The 24641-nt window shown below is 41.9% G+C and overlaps 3 protein-coding genes across 4 annotated transcripts; all 3 read left to right on the top strand.

Annotated features, from left to right (window-relative positions):
* Positions 1-2082: 2082 nt before the first annotated feature.
* Positions 2083-10136, top strand: LOC101735031 (nicotinamide N-methyltransferase). Its single transcript, XM_012969786.3, has 4 exons — positions 2083-2180; positions 4927-5114; positions 7568-7775; positions 8828-10136. The coding sequence occupies exons 2-4, from the start codon at positions 4976-4978 to the stop codon at positions 9255-9257; spliced, it is 777 nt and encodes a 258-aa protein (XP_012825240.1). The 5' UTR covers positions 2083-2180; positions 4927-4975; the 3' UTR covers positions 9258-10136.
* Positions 10137-14436: 4300 nt separating this feature from the next.
* Positions 14437-21931, top strand: LOC101731924 (nicotinamide N-methyltransferase). Of its 2 annotated transcripts, none has more exons than XM_031892073.1 (4): positions 14437-14457; positions 20425-20622; positions 20863-21070; positions 21243-21931. In XM_031892073.1, exons 2-4 carry the CDS (start codon positions 20475-20477, stop codon positions 21688-21690), a joined length of 804 nt encoding a protein of 267 aa, XP_031747933.1. In that variant the 5' UTR covers positions 14437-14457; positions 20425-20474; the 3' UTR covers positions 21691-21931. The 2 variants fall into 2 exon arrangements, with proteins under 2 accessions (XP_031747933.1, XP_004917618.1); XM_004917561.2 differs by lacking the exon at positions 14437-14457 and adding an exon at positions 20195-20283.
* On the top strand, positions 14698-16298 carry LOC100497944 (nicotinamide N-methyltransferase-like). The gene is made up of 3 exons (XM_031891025.1): positions 14698-14845; positions 15061-15259; positions 15567-16298. The coding sequence occupies exons 1-3, from the start codon at positions 14698-14700 to the stop codon at positions 15994-15996; spliced, it is 777 nt and encodes a 258-aa protein (XP_031746885.1). The 3' UTR covers positions 15997-16298.
* Positions 21932-24641: the final 2710 nt, after the last annotated feature.

The following is a 24641-nucleotide window of genomic DNA, read 5'->3' as shown; positions in this document are numbered from 1 at the left end:
GGAAAGCCTCCCATAGGGCTCAATGGCACTCTGCAGCTCCAACCCGGCCCAAGGAATGTCTCCCATAGGGCTCAATGGCACTCTGCAGCTCCAACCCGGCCCAAGGAAAGTCTCCCATAGGGCTCAATGGCACTCTGCAGCTCCAACCCGGCCCAAGGAAAGTCTCCCATAGGGCTCAATGGCACTCTGCAGCTCCAACCCGGCCCAAGGAAAGTCTCCCATAGGGCTCAATGGCACTCTGCAGCTCCAACCCGGCCCAAGGAAAGTCTCCCATAGGGCTCAATGGCACTCTGCAGCTCCAACCCGGCCCAAGGAAAGTCTCCCATAGGGCTCAATGGCACTCTGCAGCTCCAACCCGGCCCAAGGAAAGTCTCCCATAGGGCTCAATGGCACTCTGCAGCTCCAACCCGGTCCAAGGAAAGTCTCCCATAGGGCTCAATGGCACTCTGCAGCTCCAACCCGGCCCAAGGAAAGTCTCCCATAGGGCTCAATGGCACTCTGCAGCTCCAACCCGGCCCAAGGAAAGTCTCCCATAGGGCTCAATGGCACTCTGCAGCTCCAACCCGGCCCAAGGAAAGCCTCCCATAGGGCTCAATGGCACTCTGCAGCTCCAACCTGGCCCAAGGAAAGTCTCCCATAGGGCTCAATGGCACTCTGCAGCTCCAACCCGGCCCAAGGAAAGCCTCCCATAGGGCTCAATGGCACTCTGCAGCTCCAACCTGGCCCAAGGAAAGTCTCCCATAGGGCTCAATGGCACTCTGCAGCTCCAACCCGGCCCAAGGAAAGCCTCCCATAGGGCTCAATGGCACTCTGCAGCTCCAACCCGGCCCAAGGAAAGTCTCCCATAGGGCTCAATGGCACTCTGCAGCTCCAACCCGGCCCAAGGAAAGTCTCCCATAGGGCTCAATGGCACTCTGCAGCTCCAACCCGGCCCAAGGAAAGTCTCCCATAGGGCTCAATGGCACTCTGCAGCTCCAACCCGGCCCAAGGAAAGTCTCCCATAGGGCTCAATGGCACTCTGCAGCTCCAACCCGGCCCAAGGAAAGTCTCCCATAGGGCTCAATGGCACTCTGCAGCTCCAACCCGGCCCAAGAAAAGTCTCCCATAGGGCTCAATGGCACTCTGCAGCTCCAACCCGGCCCAAGGAAAGTCTCCCATAGGGCTCAATGGCACTCTGCAGCTCCAACCCGGCCCAAGGAAAGTCTCCCATAGGGCTCAATGGCACTCTGCAGCTCCAACCCGGCCCAAGGAAAGTCTCCCATAGGGCTCAATGGCACTCTGCAGCTCCAACCCGGCCCAAGGAAAGTCTCCCATAGGGCTCAATGGCACTCTGCAGCTCCAACCCGGCCCAAGGAAAGCCTCCCATAGGGCTCAATGGCACTCTGCAGCTCCAACCTGGCCCAAGGAAAGTCTCCCATAGGGCTCAATGGCACTCTGCAGCTCCAACCCGGCCCAAGGAAAGCCTCCCATAGGGCTCAATGGCACTCTGCAGCTCCAACCCGGCCCAAGGGAAGTCTCCCATAGGGCTCAATGGCACTCTGCAGCTCCAACCTGGCCCAAGGAAAGTCTCCCATAGGGCTCAATGGCACTCTGCAGCTCCAACCCGGCCCAAGGAAAGTCTCCCATAGGGCTCAATGGCACTCTGCAGCTCCAACCCGGCCCAAGGAAAGTCTCCCATAGGGCTCAATGGCACTCTGCAGCTCCAACCCGGCCCAAGGAAAGTCTCCCATAGGGCTCAATGGCATTCTGCAGCTCCAACCCGGCCCAAGGAAAATCACAATACCGAAGCTTGAGTGAATCCGGAACTTTCGGACTAATACGATTTTGTTGTCTAAATTTTGATGCACAGTAGTTATAAGTTGCGGAAGCAATCGTGCTTTGATAAATGTGCCCCTATTTCATTTCCTTGTAATATTACATCATAATAGGTCCTTCTGAATCTTTCCTCTTTTTCACCCTTTTGCCTTAAAGCTATATTCCATAAAAAAAGCATAATAAATGACTTTGTCAAGTGAAATGTTCTAAAGTAAATTTACACTCTTTTGCATTAAGGCTGATGTTTGCCGTCGGCTGTTCTCAGTCACAATAAAATAGCCGTCCCGTTAACAGATTCTAGGGAATCGAACCAAGGAACCTCATCTTAGCAAGCCTTCCCTGCTCTCGTCTACGCAAAAGAAACGGTAAGTTACCAATTTTTTAGCATGAGCGGGTTTTTTTGGGGAAAAAAAACAACCAAAAAGTTATCCATTGGAGAAAACACAAGTGGATTTAGTGATTTCTGCAATGGATTCTACCAAATATGCTGCTAAGTTGCATCAAATGAAAATAACTAGTACCGTATATACTCTAGTATAAGCCGTTCCGAATATAAGCCGAGGTATGTATAAGCCGAAAACTGGAAAAATGTATTGACTCGAGTATAAGCCTAGGGGGGGAAATGCTGCAGCTACTGCCAAGTGTCAATAATCAAAATAAATACCAATAAAATTACATTAATTGAGGCATCAGTGGGGTATATGTTTTTAGATATTTAGCAAAACAGTAAACTAGTGGAGAAGAAGGTCAGCAAAAACAATATGGTATCAACAATGATGCCTTAAGGGTACTACCCCCTTATCTCAATCAGCAACCAAGGTAAAACACAAATCCTTCAAAACTATATATAGTTTATATAGAATATAAAGTGCAATGTCTAGTGCATGATGGGACAGGTGAGGTTGGTGGATGAACCAACTGGAGGGGAAAAAGATGCAGGCAGAGTCTACAGAAGGATGGCTGTGGGTAGAGCATAGAGAGAAGGGGACAGTTCAGGCATAAAGATTCAAAAATAAAATGTGGGACAGCAAACTAAAGGGGCAAACAGACTTTTAAGGTTTAAAAATAAAATTAAATTAAAGAAGCTGCCTGGTAAAGAAGGGGTGGGTGTTAGCCATTATGGCACCAGACTCGAGTATAAAGGTGGCCATACATGGGCCAATTGTAGCTGCTGATAACGGTCCCTTAGACCGATTCGGCAGCTTATTGGCCTGTGTAGGGGCAGAAACAATGGCCATACCTGACCGATATCTGGCCAGATATCGATTGGGCAGGTTAAAAGATTCAGCCGGATCGGGGACCGCATTGGCTCGTTGATACAGTCCCCAAACCGACCGTGCCATTGCTGCCGTATGGAATTCGATCGTTTGGCCCCAGGACCAAACGATCAAATCCCTTAGACCGATTCGGCAGCTTATCGGCCCGTGTAGGGGCATAAACAATTGCCATACCCGACCGATATCTGGCTTGAAATTGGCCAGATATCGATTGGGCAGGTTAAAAGATTCAGTCGGATCAGGGACCACATTGGCTCGTTGATACAGTCCCCAAACCGATTGTGCCATTGCTGCCGTAAGGAATTTGATCGTTTGGGCCCAGGACCAAACGATCAAATCCCTTTGACCAATTTGGCAGCTTATCGGCCCGTGTAGGGGCATAAACGATGGCCATACCCGACCGATATCTGGCTTGAAATTGGCCAGATATCGATTGGGCAGGTTAAAAGATTCAGTCGGATCAGGGACCACATTGGCTCGTTGATACAGTCCCCAAACCGATTGTGCCATTGCTGCCATAAGGAATTTGATCGTTTGGGCCCAGGACCAAACGATCAAATCCCTTTGACCAATTTGGCAGCTTATCGGCCCGTGTAGGGGCATAAACGATGGCCATACCCGACCGATATCTGGCTTGAAATTGGCCAGATATTGATTGGGCAAGTTAAAAGATTCAGTCGGATCGGGGACCGCATTGGCTCAATGATACGGTCCCCCAACCGACTGTGCCATTGCTGCCGTATGGAATTTGATCATTTGGCCCCAGGACCAAAGGATCAAATCCCTTAGACCGATTCGGCAGCTTATCGGCACGTGTAGGGGCAGAAACAACGGCCATACCCGACCGATATCTGGTCTGAGATTGGCCAGATATCGATTGGGCAGGTTGGAAGATTCAGTCAGATCGGGGACCGCATTGGCTCGATGATACGGTCCCCCAACCGACTGCCCCATTGCCGCCGTATGGAATCCGATCGTTTGGCCCCAGGACCAAACGATCAAATTAGCCTACATTTCCCGATATCGCCCACCCATAGGTGGGGATATCAGGAGAAGATCCACTTGCTTGCGATCTTGCCAAGCAAACGGATCTTAACGTGTAAGCTTATCGGCCCGTGTAGAGGGAGAAACGACGGCCATACCCGACCGATATCTGGCCAGATATCGATTGGGCAGGTTAAAAGATTCAGCCGGATCGGGGACCACATCGGCTTGTTGATGCGGTCCCCGAACCAACTGTGCCATTGCTGCTGTATGGAATTCGATCATTTGGCCCCAGGACCAAACGATCAAATCCCTTAGACCGATTCGGCAGCTTGTCGGCCCATGTAGGGGCAGAAACGACGGCCATACCCGACCGATATCTTGCTTGTAATTGGCCAGATACTGATTGGGCAGGTTAAAAGATTCAGTTGGATCGGGGACTGCATTGGGTCGTTGATATGGTCCCCGAACCGACTGTGCCATTGCTGCCATATGGAATTCGATCGTTTGACCCCAGGACCAAACGATCAAATTAGCCTACATTTTCCCGATATCGCCCACCCGTAGGTGGGGATATCGGGAGAAGATCCGCTCACTTGGCGACCTCGCCAAGCGAGCGGATCTTAATGTGTATGGGCACCTTAAGCCGAGGGTGACTGTTTCAACACATTTTGGTGCTGAAAAACTAGGCTTATACTCGATTATATACAGTAAATAAGGGTGCCATTAGGACAGGACATTAAACGGGGACAAGGGAAATGCCAAACGGAGATCTGTAAGGTGTTTTTGATGTTCAGAACAAATTTCGTTTCCAATATGAATTCAATAAAATGCCTCTCCTTTTGCACAGGAAAGTGCCACGTTGATTTGCCAATTTAGGGTTCAATTACCTGCTTATAATGGCTTCTACACAGTGTAAGCACTACCACGATGAAGAGTTTGACCCCTGCATTTTATTTGAAACCTACCTAAAGGATCCTTCCAAGGAGCAGGTGATAGACTATCCTGTTAAAGTTTTCCGTGATATACTCTCTTCAGGTATGAATTAGTGAGGGCAAATCTCGCCCAGATACAGGATCCTAAAAGTTTCTAAAGCTTGACTTTTTAATTTTTTTAGCTGTGTACGATCTGCGGGGCAATTCTTATACATAGTAACATAGTAACATAGTAAGTTAGGTTAAAAAAAAGACGTACGTCCATCACGTTCAACCATAATGCCTATATATAACCTACCTAACCTATATAAACTGCTAGTTGATCCAGAGGAAGGCGAAAACCCCATCTGAAGCCTCTCTAATTTGCCCCAGAGGGGAAACAATTCCTTCCTGTCTCCAAGATGGCAATCAGACCAGTCCCTGGGGCAACTTGTACTGAGAGCTATCCCCCATACCCCTGTATTCCCTCACTTGTACTGAGAGCTATCTCCCATACCCCTGTATTCCCTTGCTAAATACCCACCCAACTTCTTCCGAATATTTGAATGGAACCTCCCTTCTTCTAAACGGAGTGGGTGCCCTCGTGTCCGTTGGAAGGACCTACTGGTAAATAAAGCGTTAGAAAGGTTATTATATGATCCCTTTATATATTTATACATAGTTATCATGTCACCTCTTAAGCGCCTCTTCTCCAGTGTAAACAAACCCAACTGGGCCAGCCTTTCCCCATAACTGAGACTTTCCATACCCTTTACCAGCTTAGTTGCCCTTCTCTGGACCCTCTCTAACTCAATAATGTCCCGTTTGAGCACTGGAGACCAGAACTGAACAGCATATTCTAGATGGGGCCTTACCAGCGCTCTGTAAAGGGGAAGAATAACCCCCCCTCCCGTGAATCTATACCTCTTTTAATACAGCTCAATACCTTGTTTGCCCTTGCAGCTGCTGCCTGGCATTGCTTGCTACAGCCAAGTTTATTATCTACAAGGACTCCAAGGTCCTTCTCCATTAGGGATTTGCCTAGTGCAGTCCCATTAAGGGTATACGGGGCTTGCATATTTTTACATCCCAGGTGCATGACCTTACATTTATCCACATTAAATCTCATCTGCCACTTAGCTGCCCAGATTGCCAGTTGGCCAAGATCCTGCTGCAAGGTGCCCCACCCTGGGTAGAACTGACTGGGCTGCAGAGTTTTGTGTCATCTGCAAACACTGATACATTACTTATAATCCCCCCCAAGTCATTTATGAACAAATTAAACAAAAGTGGACCCAGTACAGAACCCTGAGGGACCCCATTGAGAACTTTATTCCAAGTAGAGAATGTGCCATTAACAACCCCCCTCTGTACCCGATCCTGTAGCCAGTTTCCTACCTACGTGCCAACAACTTCACTAAGACCAATAGACCTTAGCTTAGAAAGCAGTCGTTTGTGGGGAACGGTATCAAATGCTTTGGCAAAATCCAAATAGATGATATCTACTGCCCCCCACTGTCCAGCTTCTTACTTACCTCATCATAAAAAGCAATTAAATTGGTCTGACATGACCTGTCCTTCATAAAGCCATGCTGATTCCTACCCATAATGCCATTCTCCAGTACATAATCATGTATGTGATCCCTTAACAAGCCTTCAAATAACTTGCCCACCACGGATGTCAGACTTACAGGCCTATAATTGCCAGGCTGAGATCTTACTCCCTTTTTAAATATAGGAATGACATTCGCCTTCCTCCAATCCCTAGGTACCATACCTGATGAAAGCGACTCTGAGAATATCAGAAACAAGGGCCACTGCAATTCTGCCCCTAGCTCTCTCAGTACCCGAGGGTGTATTCCATCTGGCCCAGGTGCCTTGTTTACATTTATCGTGTGTAACCCTTTAAGCACTATATCCTGTGCCAACCACTGTGTAGTTGGAGCTGAGGCAACAGTGCAGCTATTGGGTCGGACTTGGCCCTCTGGCTCCTCCTACTGTATACACAGAAGAAAAGAACTGGATAAGCACATCTGCCTTTTCTGTATCCGCTGTAACCATATTGTTACTATAACTCAATGGGGCCACACCCTCAACCTGCATCTTTTTACTATTAATATACTTTTTGGGGTTAGTCTTGGCCTCTGCCGCAATGCGCTCCTCATTTTCTATCTTTGCCTTCCGGATTGCTGCTTTACACACTTGTTACAGTGTTTATATTCATTAAACGCAGCTACTCCTTTCCTTTTTTTCCTTATTAACTCCTTTACCCCAGAGTTAAGCCACATAGGGGGATTCTTAACACTTCTACTTTTTCTTATTAATGGCATAAACTGAGAACGGTAATGATTTAATCCAGTGTAAACGACGACCATTTCTGTGGTTTTTATCAGAAAACATAATGCCCCAATCTATGCCCTGAAGCGCTGCCCTTATGGGGGCAAAATTTGCTTTTCTAAACTTCAGTGTCTTTGTTGCCCCCATGTAAATTTGTTTCCTGCCCCAAACATCAAATGAAATAACATTATATCTTATATTATATCTTATATCTGTGTTATTTCCGATTCTTTGATGTAGGAATAGTCAAAGGAGACACTCTGATAGAACTGAGTGTTACTTCGGCGGCCGTATTTAGTTTGGTGGCTGCCGATTACTTCGACAACATCGTTTTGATTCAGTCCTGTGAATCTAATGAACAAGAGGCACGGAAATGGTTAAACAAGGAACATGGAGCCATGGACCACTCCCACCTTACGGACTTTGTCTGTGGCCTTAAAGGGGAATGGTGAGTAAAAAAGAAAGGGGGTCATCTTGATTTTATGTTTAAAAGGAATCTGTGTATGGGCACTAACGACGGGCCTGCCCGACTGATATCTGACCTCAATCGGGCAGGTTAAAAAATCTAGTCGGATCGGGGACTGCAACGGCTCGTTGATGTGGTCCCCGAACCGACTTTGCCTATACCTGTCGTTATAATTCGATCATTTGGCCCCAGGGCCAAATGACTGAATTAGCCGATCATTTTATTAATTGTCGTGCAATTTTTTTTGTCGCCCATGTCTTTTTTGGTCCTGCATCTTTTTTTTGTCACATGCACTTTTTTGACGCGACCACGCCCAATTTGATGTGACCACACCCTTTTTACATGGCCACACCCAAATTGACGCGGCTGTACCCCTTGTACTCAGCCACGGCCAATTTGCCGTGACCACACCCTTTTTACGTGACCACGGACAAATTTGACGCGACTGTACCCCTTTTACTCAACAATGCACAATTAGATGTGGCCACACCCCTGTTTACGTGACCATGCCCAATTTGACACGGCAACACCTCTTTCACACGACCACACCCAAATAGACACAACCACACCCTCTTTACGTGACCACGCCCACTTTGGTGTGACCACACCCCTTTTACACTACCACGTCCAAATTGGCGCAACTGCACCCCATTCACTCGGCCACGCACAATTAGACGCGACCACACCCCTTTTTACGGGACCACGCCTAATTTGTCATGAACACACAAATTTTACATGACCACGCCCAATTCTATGCAACCACACCCCTTTTAGCGTGACCACACCCAAATTGATGCGACCACACCCCTTTTTACGCGACCATGCCCAAATTCGACTTGACCACACCCTTTTTGACGCGACCGTGCCCAATTTGACGCGTGACAAAAACATTTTACGTGCAACAAATTTTCACCGAAGTTCTGCGAAACAATTTGCCAACGGTGAAATACGGAAATTCGCTGCAAATCCATGCCTGCTGAAAAAATTTTCTCATCACTAATGATAAATTATCTGACGAATGTCTTGTTTTGTAGCACAGGGTATGAGCAACATGAAGAAAAGACCAGAAGAGCCATCAAACAGATTGTAAGATGGGATATTACCAAAGATAACCCACTGGGTGATGTTGTGTTGCCCCAAGCAGACTGTGTGCTCAGTGTGGGCTATTTGGATGCTGCTAGTAAAGATCATGAGATGTATCTGAAACTCCTAAAACAAATGTCCTCCCTTGTGAAGATAGGAGGTCACCTGATCCTGTTTTCAGGCTTCAATATGACTTTCTTCATGATTGGCCAACACAAGTTTTCCACCCTGACATACGATGAACCGTTTGTACGAAAAGCTCTGGCCAGCAATGGGTTTATTATAGAGAGATCTGGGAAAGTAAAGAGCCAACGTACTAATAAGGGGATGGATTATGAATATGTGGCATATTTTGTATCCCGGAAGGACAGAGAGGTCTAAATGCCTGAATCACCAAAGATCAAGTGCTAATAATGATCACATTGCGGTTAGTTATTTAGGTTCGGTGATTATAGTGAGTAATAGTTATAGAGACCTTGATCCCCTATATCTGTGTTGCCGTAGCAGACTACGCAGTGTAAAAATAGTTGATTAAGTTTTTCTTCATGTAGAATGAAGAGTTTTTAGAAGAAGGATCTGACGAGAGACCTGAATTAGTCTTGCACCATTAGGGAAATATTTTTTACTTGGGCGACAAGGTACATGGTGGAAAAACAGGAGCAAAGAACCATGTTTTGGCCCCATGGGTTTTACCAAATAATATTTTTCAGATGAACCAAGGGACCATTCGAATTGCTTAGTATAGAGACTCACACCAGAGGGCGACATTGGTCAACCAGGGGTTCTCAACCTTCCTAATGCCTTGACCCTTTAATACAGTTCCTCATGTTGTGGTGACCCCCAACCATAGAGGAGCGGTGTCTCGATTCCCAAGACCATCGGAAATATTTGTTTTCCGATGGTCTTAGGCAACCCCTGTGAAAGGGTTGTTGGACCCACAAAGGGGTCCCGACCCACAGGCTGAGGAAAAAAAGGAATGTCTCTTCCAGAATTTTCTATGAGACAACAGATAAACAGAATAGCGGGGGCTGTGTTCACACTGAAAAGTACAGTCGTTAGAATGTATTAGTAAGCAATTGTGAAAAGGGGTGGATCTAGGAGTTAGCCCTGTGTTCTACTAATAGTAGCTTAGCCACTTTTTTTATTTCAAAAGAATGAATTTTAATTTGTTTGCATTTGTTGTGTGTAAAATTGAAAATGTCTGGCTTGTGAAAAACCTGCTTTGAATAAAACACTGGCCCATACCTCTTTGGCATTAAACTTTGTCTCTTCCTTTGACAAAAGTATAGCAGCATCTACATTTAAGTGAATTCCCGCAACACATTTACACTTTATTGTCAGTGCTTCCAAAAATTTCAAGGGTTCATTAAGCCAGGACCTGAACTTAAGAAAAACTCTGTTTATAAAACATTGTTTAACCTAGATTTTAACCTAGTGAGATTGGCAGCAGGTTGAATTTCCCAATTGGAAGTCAATAGTTCTAATCTAATAGGCTGTTGGTGGCTCCACCCTAGGGCCACACAATCAAATTAAACTGACAGACATAGTCGCCATCAAACCAAGGACAGGATCAATAAGCTGATGCAATCCCCGATCCAACAGAAAATCCAAGTTAAGAATGGATATTACCAAAGATCACTCACTCGGTGATGTTGCGTTGGCCCAAGCAGACTGTGTGCTCAGTGGGGGGTATTTGGACTTTGTTAGTAAAGATCATGAGATGTATCTGAAACTCCTAAAACATATCTGCTCCCTTGTGAAGATAGGAGGCCACCTGATCCTGAATGGAGTCCCCAATGTTGGCCTACATGATAGGCCAACACAAGTTTTCCGCCCTGACATATGATAAAGAGTTTGTACGAAAGGCTCTGGCAAGCAATGGGTTTATTGCAGAGGGATCTGGGGGGAAAACAACCCAGACATAATTCTGATGTGGTAGATTATAAATATTTGGCATATTTTGTGTCCTTGAAGGAAGGAGAGGTCTAAATGCCTTAATCTCCAAAGATGAAACTGTGCTCATAATGATCACCAAACGATCAAATTAAACTGATGGACATAGGTGGCGTCGGACCAAGGTCCACATCAACAAGCCAATGCGGTCCCCGATTCAACGGATTACAGATTGTAAGATATAACCAAAGATAACCCACTGGGTGATGTTGTGTTGGCCCAAGCAGACTGTGTGCTCAGTGCGGGGTATTTGGACTTGGTTAGTAAAGATCTTGAGATGTATCTGAAACTCCTAAAACAAATCTGCTCCCTTGTGAAAATAGGAGGTCACCTGATCCTGATTGGATTACTCAATATGACTTATTTAGATGCTGTTAGTAAAGATCTTGCTTGTTAAGATTGAAGATCACCTGATCTTGGTAGGAGGCCTCCGTGTTGGCCAACATGATAGACCAGGAAGAAGAGGAAGGAAGGAAGAAGAGGTCTAAATGCCAGAATCTCCAAAGATGAAGGCTTTGCTCATAATGATCACATTGCTGTGAGTTATTTATGTTCAGTGATTATGGTTTTATAGTTATAGAGACCTTGATCCCCTACATCTGTGTTGCTGTCTCAGGAGAATATGGAGTGATACTTTGGCTCTTCTCCTATATAACTCATATTAAAATTCAATATACGGTGAAATATAGAGTTGCTATTAATTTGCTGACAAAGCCGGTCATAAACATTTCAACACTTGTGATGATATTGTGCTCATAAAAACACAACAGAACTAAAGCTGATGTACGGCGTTCTTTTATTTATGAATTTGTACTCTCTGGGGCACAGGTACTAGTTTGAATGTCAAAGGGGCACATTTACTAATCCTCGAATCCGAATCCCGAATGGGAAAAAAACGGATTGGAAACGAAAATTTTGCAATTCTTTTCGTCGCCGTCGCGATTGTTTCATATTTTGCGCGACTTTTTCGTTGCCGTCATGACCTTATCATATTTTGCGCCATTTTCCCGTCGCCGTCGCAATTTTTCCGTATTGAGCAATTGTAAACGGCGGGAAAACCAATCCGAATTTTTTCGTGACGGCGACGAAAAAGTCGCGGAAAATATACAATAAAGTCGTAACGGCGATGAAAAAGTCATGCAAAATACGAAACACTCGCAATGGCGACGGAAAAATCGCGCAAAATAACGATCATTCCGAAAAACCCACTTTCGGACGTTCGTGGATTAGTAAATGTGCCCCAAATAGTCCAGGATGTGAATTGGTCAAATAATAGCAGGCGTAAGAGGCCAATTTACTTATATTTGAATTGAAGGGTTTTTTATAAACGTGATTGTGAAAAATTCTTGAACAAACTTTATTGTTTTGACATTCTTGGCTGTATTTTCAAACAAATTTCTATCAGGAAAGCTCAATTGTGTTTATTCCCCAAATAAACCTACATCTCCACAAATAATCACATTATTTTATTCATTTTTACTAAGGGGCAGATGCATCAAAGTCCGAGTTCGGATCCCGAAATGGGTAAAATTTGGATTAGATACGATAATTTCTGATGATCGCAAATATCATGAAAATGCTCACAAAAATCGTATTAGTCACGATAATATCGTATTTAGGCTCCAGTCCTTAAGAAGGATATTAGTGAGCTGGAGAGAGTACAGAGACGTGCAACTAAACTGGTTAAGGGGATGGAAGATTTAAACTATGAGGTGAGACTGTCGAGGTTGGGGTTGTTTTCTCTGGAAAAGAGGCGCTTGCGAGGGGACATGATTACTCTGTACAAGTACATTAGAGGGGATTATAGGCAGATGGGGGGGTTCTTTTTTCCCATAAAAACAATCAACGCACCAGAGGTCACCCCTTTAGATTAGAGGAACGGAGCTTCCATTTGAAGCAGCGTAGGTGGTTTTTCACGGTGAGGGCAGTGAGGGGGTTGGGGAATGCCCTGCCGGGGGATGTTGGGTAGGGGGTTCCTCACGGTGAGGGCAGTGAGGTTGGGGAATGCCCTTCCTAGTGATGGGGTAATGGCAGATTCTGTTAATGCCTATAAGAGGGGCCTGGATGAGTTCTTGAACAATCAGAATATCCAAGGCTATTGTGATACTAATATCTACAGTTAGTACTAGTGGTTGTATATATAGTTTATGTATGTGAGTGTATAGATTGGTAGGTGTGGGTTGTGTGTGCTGGGTTTACTTGGATGGGTTGAACTTGATGGACACTGGTCTTTTTTCAACCCTATGTAACTATGTAACTATGTAACTATGTAACTATGTATTGGCGATCCGAAAGTCATAAAATTTTTGTATCCGAACGAACATAAACGGTGGGAAAACCTTTTCTGACTTTGATCCTTCTGTGCATGTGTTTAGAAGACTCAATGGCAGCTCCAACCTGGCCCAAGGAAAGTGATGATACCTAAGTTTGAATGAATCTTAAACTTTCGTACTCGGCGCGACAAATACGATTTTGTCACACAAACTGTTGCGCTTTTTGTGGCAAAGTACGAAAAAGTCTTGCAAATTAACGAAAAAAGTCACAGTACGAAAACTTAAAAGAAATATGATTTTTTTGTATTTGGAAGTGATCGGACTTTGATTAATGAGCCCCTAAATATACTCATTTGAAAAACAACACAAAATAGTTTGAATGACTTCTATAGAATCTTGCCTGGTTTTAGTTGTTTCATTCTCTTTATTGGAATTCTCAACAGTTTATTATTTGTGAAACTTGAAAAATCAAGTACGGAGAAAAAAAAAATAGAAAATATTCAATGTTTTCTCAGTGGGAATAGCTTGAATTTATTAAATATTAATATAATTTCCCCTGAAAATGGCACAGTACTCACGAAATATAGTAAATAATAGTGATGGGTGAAAAGTTTCGCCAGGCATGGATTCCCGGCGAATTTCCGCGTTTCCCCATTGGCGGATTGTTTCGCGAACCGGATGAAAAAATTCACCGCGGAAAAATTCGCCACACATCCAAAAATTGTCGCCGGTGTCAAAAAAGAATAGTCACGGGCGACGAAACAATAGGCGCGCAACGAAATAATAGCCGCGGGCGACGAAACAATAGGCGCGCAACCAAAGTAATAGCCACGGCCGACTAAATAATCGCTGCGCGACAAAATAATAGCCGTGGGCAACAATTTTTTTTTGTCGCACGACATTTTCGCTGTTTTGCGAATTTTTCCCTGTTTCGCGGATCTGTTGAAAGATTCGTGAATTTTTCGGCAAAGCAAAACAGAATAGATTCGCCCACCACTAGTAAATAATATTAACGGAATAACTTGATGAATTCCTAATTCCAGGGCTAATGATAAATGAATGTTCATGGAACTCTGTAGGTTTTTGTTATTTCTTTCTTGTACTATCACAGTATAATATAGAACTTGTGAATCTTTTGCCTTCATCGTCATCATATTTCATTAAATAAAAGCAAAATTTACGACTTTGTCAAGTGATATGTTCCAAAGTAAATTTACACGGTTCTGCATAAAGAGCGTTGTTTGCTGTTCTCCGTCACAATAAACAGCCGCCCCTTTAACAGTATCAAGGGGAATAAAGCGAGGAAGCAAATCTTGTGTAAAGCATTCTCTGCTCTTTCCTACCCCAAAGTAAAGGTAAGTTACCGATATCTACTCCAAGGGGCTTTTTATAACTTTTGAGTTCTAAAACAAGGGAGTTCCTTGCTTGTTGTTGTTTTCAGACAGGGTATTAAATGAGGGGATGAGGGAAAAGGTAGGTTTTTCCCACATTTACAATAAACTTCATTTTTAAATTCAACAAAATTTATATATTTTTTTCCACAGGTACAGAGCCGCTTTGATATTTTGCCCAATTACATTACACATTTGCTTATAATGGCTTCCTTACAATGTAAGCACTACCACGATGAAGAGTACGATCCTTGCCTTTATTTTGCAACCTACATTGGGGCTGATAAGGATCCTTCCAAGGAGCAGCTGATAGAATATCCTATTAAAGTTCTCCGTGATATATTCTCTTCAGGTATGAATATCCTTTCATATAAACTACTATTTACATTGATCCGATCATGAAGCTCAGCCAAAAAACCCAAGGGGAATAATTGTTTGTCCTAAAATGATATAGGACCATTCCAACTCTATGAGCTTCTGAAACTTGACTTTTTTTGCTGTGTACGATCCACAGGGTCATTCTTATAGTTGTGTTATTCTCTATTCTTTATTTGATTCAGGTTTAGTGAAAGGAGACACTGATTGAACTTACTGCTAGTTCAGCACATATACTTATTCTGGCGGCTGCTGATTACTTTGACAACATCACTTTGTTACAACCCTGTGAATCTGATGAACAAGAGGCACAGAAATGGTTAAACAAGGAAGCAGGAGCCATAGACCACTCCCACCTTACTACGTTTGTCTGTGGTCTAAAAGGGGAATGGTGAGTAACAAAAAACGGGGGATCAGCTTGATTTCATGTTTACAAACTCTTAATTGTAAAGTATTAAAAACATTGTACAAATGGCTAAAAAAAACAAAAAAAGCTCTCAGTTGGAAGTTACAAACATTCAGACCCCCAAGCAACCTATAGTATATGTATATACAATTGTATCAATGTACTGTTGTGATGGAAAGCAACTGAATGATGCGTTTATTACATACCCTAATCTTTCTGTCCATTCAAACTAATGTTTCTGTAACTGAATGGAAAATCTGACTGATTATCTGAAGATTATCTTGTTTTGTAGCACAGAATGGGAGGAACATGAAGAAAAGACCAGAAGAGCCATCAAACAGATTGTAAGATGGGATATTACCAAAGATAACCCACTGGGTGATGTTGTGTTGCCCCAAGCAGACTGTGTGCTCAGTGGGGGGTATTTGGATTTGGTTAGTAAAGATCATGAGATGTATCTGAAACTCCTAAAACAAATCTGCTCCCTTGTGAAGATAGGAGGTCACCTGATCCTGATTGAATTACTCAATATGACCTACTACACTATAGGCCAACACAAGTTTTCTGCCCTGCCATGTGATGAAGAGTTTGTACGAAAATCTCTGGCAAGCTGTGGGTTTATTATAGAGAGATCTGGGAAAGAAAAGAACAGATATAATTCTGATTTGTTTGATTATGAATATCTGGCATATTTTGTATCCCGGAAGGAAAGAGAGGTCTAAATGCCTGAATCCCCATAGACAAAGCTGTGTTAAGTTTAATGATCACATTATCGTTAGTTATTTAGGTTTGGTGATTATAGTTTCAGTTCACACTGAAAAGTACAGGTATTAGAATTAATTAGTGATCAGTTGTGAAAAGGGGTGGATCTAGGAGTTAGTTCTATGTTCTACTAATAGTAGCTTAGCCACTTTCAAAAACTCTGTTTGATTTGTTTGCATTTGTTGTGTGTAAAATTAAAAATGTCTGTCTTGTGAAATCCTGCTTTGAATAAAACACTGGCACATACCTCTTTGGCATTAAACTGTGTTTCACTGTCTCTTCCTTTGACAAAAGTATTGCAACACCTACATTTGAGTGAATTCCCACAACACTTTTACACTTTATTGTGCTTCTGTAAATCTTACTGTTTTGGAAACAGATAATGAGAATATCTGTGGGTATGTGAGTTTTTTATTTCAATTTAAGATCCACATTTTAGATTTCAGATGGAAAGAAACCTTTAAAAAAAAAAAAAAAAACATTGCTCAAAACATTTTGAGAGAAAAAATGTGAAAACCAGGACACAAGTGATCCTCCTCTTCCCGCAGGTCTTTCTACAGCACTGGGGGCAACAAAGGGTGGATCAGAGGGGTAAAACCCCATACAACCCCATCAAAAGTGCAAAGTTATGCACTTTGGTAGAAATAGTTTACATGTGAATTATACACTAAATGGTAGTGTGCTGGGGGTATCCTTAACTGGGGTTTTTTGTAGATAACAAGTTGTGTAATTCCAGGCAGTGTCATTCTGTGGCTACTAAAGCAAATAAAGTGCTGTCTTGTATAAAAAAGGGCATTGACTCAAGGGATGAAAACATAATTTTGCCTCTTTATAGGTCCCTGGTAAGGCCTCACCTTGGGTATGGGGGGCAGTTATTTGCTCCAGTCCTAAAGAAGGATATTAAGTAGCTGGAGAGAGTGCAGAGACTGCAACTAAACTGGTAGAAAGGGATGGAAGGGTTAAATAAATGGTTCTCTATAGAGTTGCTATTAGCCCTTTAAGTGTCACAGAATGTAGATTCTACGTCCTGCAGCTCTTCCGAGTTTGGGATCAGAGGAGCGGCTTTTAAGGCCACTCCTTCGCTCCCCACTCGGTTCCCAGCCCCTAGACAACAAGCAGAGGTGGGGAACGAGTGGCCCCTGGGGTGCGATTGCCCAGGGGCTCCATAGGAAAAGCCAGACACGTAGATTCAGAAATGTCATAAAAACCGTTCTATTTAGCATACAGTAGCTTTGTAGTTTGCAGTAGAAAGTTGTATTTACCCGTTTTTGTTTTGTCAGAATTTGTACTTTCGGAAAATATATGGTTTTCTAGGGTCCATGGACTGTAAGGGGGTCTTATGGCACATAATACACATACTGGGTGCAATAATTACACGAGCCGGAACGTGACATGTGAAAATTCATATGCACTATTTTTATTTGGGTGCCCCTGTACGCCATATAGTTTGGTAAATATATGCATATAGGGCATCAAACTGTTCAGTAGACCCCTGGTGTTCATAATTAGAATGTCTTATGTTGATTCGTTACAAAATGTGAGGGTAGATAATTAGGTAAAATGCAAGCTTTGTGACGATTTTCAGAAATGTCATAAAAACTGTTCTGTTTAGCATAGCTTTGTAGTTTGGTAGTTTGCAGTAGAAAGTTGTATTTACCCATTTTAGTTTTTTCAGAATGTGTACTTTCGGAAAACATATAGTTTTCTATGGTGTCCATACTATTAGGGGGTCTTACGGCACATAATACACATATGGAGTGCAAAAATTACATGAGCCGGAGCGTCATATGCGAAAAATAATATGCACTATTGTTATTTGGGTGCCCCTGTACACCACATAGTTTTGTCAATATATGCATATAGGGCATCAAACTATTCAGTAGACCCCTGGCGTTCATATTTATAATGTTTTATGTTGATACGTTACAAAATGTGTGGGTACATAATGAGTTAAAATGCAAGCTTTATGAAGATTTTCGGAAATCTCTTAAAAACCGCTCTGTTTAGCATACAGTAGCTTTGTAGTTTCCTAATTTGCAGTAGAAAGTTGTATTTACCCGTTTTTGTTTTGTCAGAATGTGCACTTTCGGAAAATATATGTTTTTATAGGGTCTTCGTACTGTTAGGTGGTCTTATGGCACATAATACACATAGCGGTTTCAAAATTTGCAGAAGCCGGAGCGTCATATGTGAAAATTCATATGCACTATTTTTATTTGGGTGCCCCTGTACGCCACATAGTTTGGTAAATATATGCATATAAGGCATAAAACTGTTCAGTACACCCCTGGCGTTCATAATTAGAATGTCTTATGTTGATACGTTACAAAATGTGAGGGTAGATAATGAGGTAAAATGCAAGCTTTGTGACAATTTTCAGAAATGTCATAAAAACTGTTCTGTTTAGCATAGCTTTGTAGTTTGGTAGTTTGCAGTAGAAAGTGGTATTTACCCATTTTTGTTTTGTCAGAATGTGTACTTTCGGAAAATAAATGTTTTTCTAGGGTCTATGGACTGTAAGGGGGTCTTATGGCACATAATACACATACTGGGAGCAATAATTGCATGAGCTGGAGCATCATATGTGAAAATTAATATGCACTATTTTTATTTGGGTGCCCCTGTACACCACATAGTTTGGTAAATATATGCATATCGGGCATCAAACTGTTCAGTAGACCCCTGGCGTTCATATTTAGAATGTTTAATGTTTATACATTACAATATTATGAAGATTTTCAGAAATGTCATAAAAACCATTTAAAAAAATATATGTTTTTCTAGGGTCTTCATACTATTAAGGGGTCTTATGGCACATAATACACATGCCGATTGGTTATATTGCAGCGTATACACTTTGTATGCACTAACTTCTTTTTGGGGTCTCTTAATGCCAAATACATTGGTGAACCTATGCACAATGGGTATCAAAATGTTCAGTGGACCATTGGCTTTCATATGTATGATGTGTTTTCTTGGTACCTAATGTAATATGGGAGATACGATGCTCGAAAATGGAAGCTTTGACGTGATTTTTTAGAATTTTCATAATTTTTTTATAGAAACTGCTAAATTGAGGAAAGCATTGCTGTTTAGTGCTTAGGAGTTGGAAGACATAGTTACCCATTTTGGATTAGTCAGAATGTGTACTTTTCAAAAATATATGGTTTCCTTGGGTAAACCTAATGTTCCAGGATTTTTGGTTTTGGAATCTAAAGTATGCCGTATTCTGCTGTAATGCTTTGAAAATTTGGTAATTTACTGCTGGGAGTTTTTGATCTATAGAGGTCAGAAATCTCCATAAAACTATACATATCAGGTATTGGCACATTCAGGAGACATGAGGCTTTCCAAATCAGTTGAATTTTTGTCCATTAAATAAAACATGTTTCTGTTATAAATCCCTATATCATGAAAAATAGCATTTTTATTTTTTTATTTATTTCAAGCTCTAAATCTTTTTCCAGAAGTGGAACACAAAAACTCAGATTTGGAAAGCTCAGGTTCTCCTGAAGAAAACAGTAAATGCCCCTAAAATGAGAGAGCACGAAATGTTTAGAAAACGTCTGACACTGAGGGGAACCGAAATGTGAAATTCTGCTGGCACTTAAAGGTTTAATTTGCTGAGGAATTTGGTCACCTATTGTATGTATTGTTTTCACATTTTTGACTGTATATACTAATTCCTATCAGGAAAGCTCCATTATGCTCAACTTAGATCTCAACAAATAATCATTATTTTATTCATTTTTACTAAATGTACTAATTTAAAAAACAGCACAAAATTGCTTAAATGTAAAAAGAAAACACCTCCAGTGACTTTTATGGAATCTTGCCTGGTTTTAGTTGTTTCATTTCTTTATTGAAATTCTCAACATTTTACTATTTAAATTTGAAAAATTAAGTACGGAGAAATGAAATGATAAAATATTCAGTGATTTCTCAACCCACGGCAATAGCTGGAATTTAATTGTTAATACAATTTGCCCTGAAGATGGCACAGTGCTCCTTGTGAATCTTTACCCGTTTTCCTTCATCGTTATCATATTTCATAAAATAAAAGCAAAATGTATGACTTTGTCAAGTGATATGTTCTAAAGTAAATTTACACTGTTCTGCATAAAGAGCGATGTTTGTTGTTCTCAGTCACAATAAACAGCCGCCCCTTTATCAGTATCAAGGGGAATAAAGCGAGGGAGCAAATCTTGTGTAAAGCATTGTCTGCTCTTTCCTACCCCAAAGTAAAGGTAAGTTACCAATATACCGACTTTTGAGTATAATCATTTCTTCCTTGCTCAGTGTAGTTTTCAGACAGGGTATTAAATGGGGATAAGGATGATTGATTGTTTCCCATTTTTAAATGTAATAAATGTCCTTTTTCCCCACAGGAACAGCACCACATTTTGTCCAATTACATTACAAACAAATATTGCTTATAATGGCTTCCTTACAATATAAGCACTACCACGATGAAGAGTACGATCCTTGCCTTGCATTTGCAACCTACATTGGGGCTGATAAGGATCCTTCCAAGGAGCAGGTGATAGAATATCCTATTAAAGTTCTCCGTGATATATTCTCTTCAGGTATGAATTAGTGAGAGCAAATCCCTCCCAGACACAGGATCCTTTCATATAAACTATTATTTACATTCATTCGATCAAGAAGCTCAGCCAAAAAAAGCCAAGGGGGAATAATTGTTTATCCTAAAATGATATAGAAACATTCCAATTGTATGAGCTTCTGAAACTTGACTTTTTTAGCTGTGTACGATCCGTGGGGTCATTCTTATAGTTGTGTTATTCTCTATTCTTTATTTGATTTAGGTTTAGTGAAAGGAGACACTCTGATTGAACTTACAGCTACTTCAGCACATATACTTATTCTGGTGGCTGCTGATTACTTTGACGACATAATTTTGTTACAACCCTGTGAATCTGATGAACAAGAGGCACAGAAATGGTTAAACAAGGAAGCAGGAGCCATAGACCACTCCCACCTTACTACGTTTGTCTGTGGTCTTAAAGAAGAATGGTAAGTAAAAAATGAGGGGGGGGGATCAGCTTGATTTCATGTTTACAAACTCTAAAAGCATTAAATACATGTACAAATGGATAAAAAAAAAACCTCATTTAAACTAATGTTTCTTTAACTTAAATAGAGGGGAAAATGTGACTGATTATCTGAAGATTATCTTATTTTGTAGCACAGAATGGGAGGAACATGAAGAAAAGACCAGAAGAGCCATCAAACAGATTGTAAGATGGGATATTACCAAAGATAACCCACTGGGGGATGTTGTGTTGCCCCAAGCAGACTGTGTGCTCAGTGCGGGGTATTTGGACTTGGTTAGTAAAGATCATGAGATGTATCTGAAACTCCTAAAACAAATCTGCTCCCTTGTGAAGATAGGAGGTCACCTGATCCTGATTGGATTACTCAATATGACTTACTACATGGTAGGCCAACACAAGTTTTCCGCCCTGACATATAATGAAGAGTTTGTACGAAAATCTCTGACAAGCAACGGGTTTATTATAGAGAGATCTGGGAAAGAAAAAAACAGGCATAATTGTGATCTAATGGATTATGAATATGTGGCATATTTTGTATCCCGGAAGGAAAGAGAGGTCTATATGCCTGAATCCCCATAGACAAAGCTGTGTAAAGTTTAATGATCACATTATTGTTAGTTATTTAGGTTTGGTGATTATAGTTTCAGTTATGAAAAGGGGAGGATCTAGGAGTTGGCTCTATGTTCTACTAATAGCTTAGCCACTTTCAAAAATAGTCTGTTTGATTTGTTTGCATTTGTTGTGTTTAAAACTGAAAATGTCTGGCTTGTGAAATCCTGCTTTGAATAAAACACTGGCACATACCTCTTTGGCATTAAAGGAGAAGGAAAGGCTTATAAAGAGTTAATCTCAAGTGCAGGCATACCTTCAGTTGTCTCAATAGTGCCCTTAAGTCTCCCCATACTTCACCCGTTCAGAAGATCAGAAGCCAAACAGGAAAAAAAAACGCTGAGCTGGGTAGAGAAGATTCCCATAATGCATCGCTCCTTCAAGACTTGGTGACTTGTTACTGCAGGCGGCGCATGCGCACACAGCAGGAGCGTCTAGTTGCCATGGCGACGCAGCGTCGGCGAACTCTGTGACAAGCAGGTGGGGGGAGCAGGGGGGCCAGGTGCAGCGAGCGGCAAAGGGTTTGTGGCAGGAGCGGTTTGTGGAGCTTGGGGGGGGTTTGTGGCAGGAGCGGGGAGCGGCGGAGGCTTTGTGGCAGGAGCAGGGAGTGGAGGGGGGGGGCTGGCTTGTGCTTTTCAGCCCATACAGACATGCTGGACAAGATGGTGGTGCCGTTCACTGAAACAAGTATGTAGGTTCTAGTAAGTGTATCTCTGTAAATCTTTCATTAGCCCACATTTTCATGTTGCCTTGAGCAGGTCATGGATGAAATACGGTCAGTGTCTGGGAATTTATAACGTTTCACATCAAAAGAAATGACCTCTGTAACAAGATATAGGCTTCTTAATATCTGAAAAAAATGAAAAAATAATATAAACACACCCCAGAAACAAAAATGATTTTATGCATGAAAATACAACTGTTTTGGAAAGTCCCATGTCTCCTGAACGTGCCAATACCAAATATATATAGTTTTATGGAGATTTCTCACTTGTATAGGTCAAAAACTCCCAGCAGGACACTACCAAATTCCCAAAGCACTGCTCCAGAAAGCTGCATACTTTAGATTTCAAGGCCAAAAATTCCACTAACAGAAGGTTTATCACAGAAAATAAAACATTTTTAGAAAGAACAGATTCTGGAGAATCCAGAATAGGCAGAACTGTCTGTCTGCTCCAAACTACCAAGTCGCAATGCTTTCCTAAAGTTGTTGGTTTTTATCAAAATTTGTGAATTTTTTTAAAAAAATCACTTTTGCTCCCAGTCTATAGTATCTTATATCCTACAGGTCATAAAGTAACTAGATACCCTAAACACCCTAAATATGAACACCAGGGGTCCACTGAACAGTTTGATGCCCAATATGTATAGGTTGCCCTAAGTAAGTGGCATGTAGGGGCCCCAATAGGAACATACCCCCATATGACCCCAGAGGTCTACTGAACAGTTTGATGCCCACTGTACATAGGTTTAGCAAAGCACATGGCACTTAGAGAACCCCCAAATTTACCTTGTGCACACTAATTTCATGGCTTACCTTTACCTAATTCATAAACACATGGCAGTTTTATGTGGGGTAGAAGCTGCAGAAATGTAGGGTGACCCCTAAAAACCATATATTTTTTAAAAGTACACATTCTGACAAATCCAACATGGGTTAAGAAGACTTTCTGCACCAAAGTACCAATCTGGAAAGCTTTCCTAAAGTTAATGGTTTTTATGACTTTACTGAAAAAGGCCTAAAATTGTTGCAAGTTGCCATGTTTATCTTACAACATTTCTTACATATAATGACACATCACCCTAAATATGAATGCCGGAGGTCTACTGAACAGTGTGATGCCCAATATGCAAAGATTTACCAAAGTCTGTGGTGTACAGAGGCACCCAAATGAAAATAGCGCATAGGACTTTTCTCAGCTGCCAACTCAATTTCTGCAAAAAAAGCCCAATGACCGCGCATTATGTGCCGTAGACCCCCTAACTGTACAGAAAAACCCAGAAACCATATATTTTTGGAAAGTACACATTCTGACAAATCCAACATGGGTAAAGAGACCTTTCTACATCAAAGTACCAATCTGAAAATCGCAAAAAAATGTTGCAGTTTGCCGCATTTATCTCACACAATTTCTTGCGTACAAAGGCAAATCACCCCAAATAGGAACACCTAAGGTCTCCTGAACAGTTTGATACCCAATATGCATAGATATACCAAAGTCTGCGGTATGTACCGCATATGGATTTCTCGCCTGCCAACCCTGCTTTTGCACACAGAGCCCCCTGTCAGCATATTATGTGCAGTAACACCCCCTAACTATACAGAGACCCCCCAAAACCATATATTTTTGGAAAGTACACATTCTAATGAATTCAAAATAGGTAAAGTATTTTTTCTACACCAAAGTTACACATGGCAAAGCTATGCTAAAAACAGATCAGGAACACTAATACAGGGATAAAAATGCAATAAAACCACAAAAATTGTGTAAATTAGTGAAATGACAAAAAAGGCACACAACAGTGTAATTAGTGGTCAGAATATCTAAGCCAATAGTCACGCTGTCAAAATAAACAGTTTTTCGGGAAAAGAAACTAAAAAAAAAGGGGGGGGGGGGGGAAAGTGTTTGTGTATACATGTTTGTACATGTGTAAAAGATGTGTGACAGCGTGTAAGTGTGTATATAAGTGTATATAGGTGTAGATAAGTGTGCAAAATGAAAACAAAAAAAACCCTGCAAAATTGTGTGTTGTATGTGTGTGTAAATGTATGTAAGTGTGTATAAGTGTGTATGAATGCAAAATAAAACAGCCTTACCTGTCCTGAAGCTTACCTGGTCCTGGCACTGCAGTCAGAGCAGGAAATCCCGAAGGCCGACGCTGGGGGGAAAGCAGGAAGTGGGCCAAGCAGCAGACGCGAT

This window comes from Xenopus tropicalis, chromosome 8 (assembly GCF_000004195.4).
Source record: "Xenopus tropicalis strain Nigerian chromosome 8, UCB_Xtro_10.0, whole genome shotgun sequence".
Taxonomy (NCBI): domain Eukaryota; kingdom Metazoa; phylum Chordata; class Amphibia; order Anura; family Pipidae; genus Xenopus; species Xenopus tropicalis.
This window is presented reverse-complemented; position numbering and strand designations above follow the sequence as displayed.

Excerpts from the sequence above, each read along its gene's own strand:
- LOC101735031 (XM_012969786.3), top strand. The coding sequence starts at position 4,976 with ATGGCTTCTACACAGTGTAAGCACTACCACGATGAAGAGTTTGACCCC. Across the intron at positions 5,115-7,567 it reads CCGTGATATACTCTCTTCAG|GAATAGTCAAAGGAGACACT; the intron begins GTATGAATTAGT and ends TCTTTGATGTAG. Across the intron at positions 7,776-8,827 it reads TGTGGCCTTAAAGGGGAATG|CACAGGGTATGAGCAACATG; the intron begins GTGAGTAAAAAA and ends CTTGTTTTGTAG.
- LOC100497944 (XM_031891025.1), top strand. The coding sequence starts at position 14,698 with ATGGCTTCCTTACAATGTAAGCACTACCACGATGAAGAGTACGATCCT. Across the intron at positions 14,846-15,060 it reads CCGTGATATATTCTCTTCAG|GAAAGGAGACACTGATTGAA; the intron begins GTATGAATATCC and ends TTCAGGTTTAGT. Across the intron at positions 15,260-15,566 it reads TGTGGTCTAAAAGGGGAATG|CACAGAATGGGAGGAACATG; the intron begins GTGAGTAACAAA and ends CTTGTTTTGTAG.
- LOC101731924 (XM_031892073.1), top strand. The coding sequence starts at position 20,475 with ATGGCTTCCTTACAATATAAGCACTACCACGATGAAGAGTACGATCCT. Across the intron at positions 20,623-20,862 it reads CCGTGATATATTCTCTTCAG|GTTTAGTGAAAGGAGACACT; the intron begins GTATGAATTAGT and ends TATTTGATTTAG. Across the intron at positions 21,071-21,242 it reads TGTGGTCTTAAAGAAGAATG|CACAGAATGGGAGGAACATG; the intron begins GTAAGTAAAAAA and ends CTTATTTTGTAG.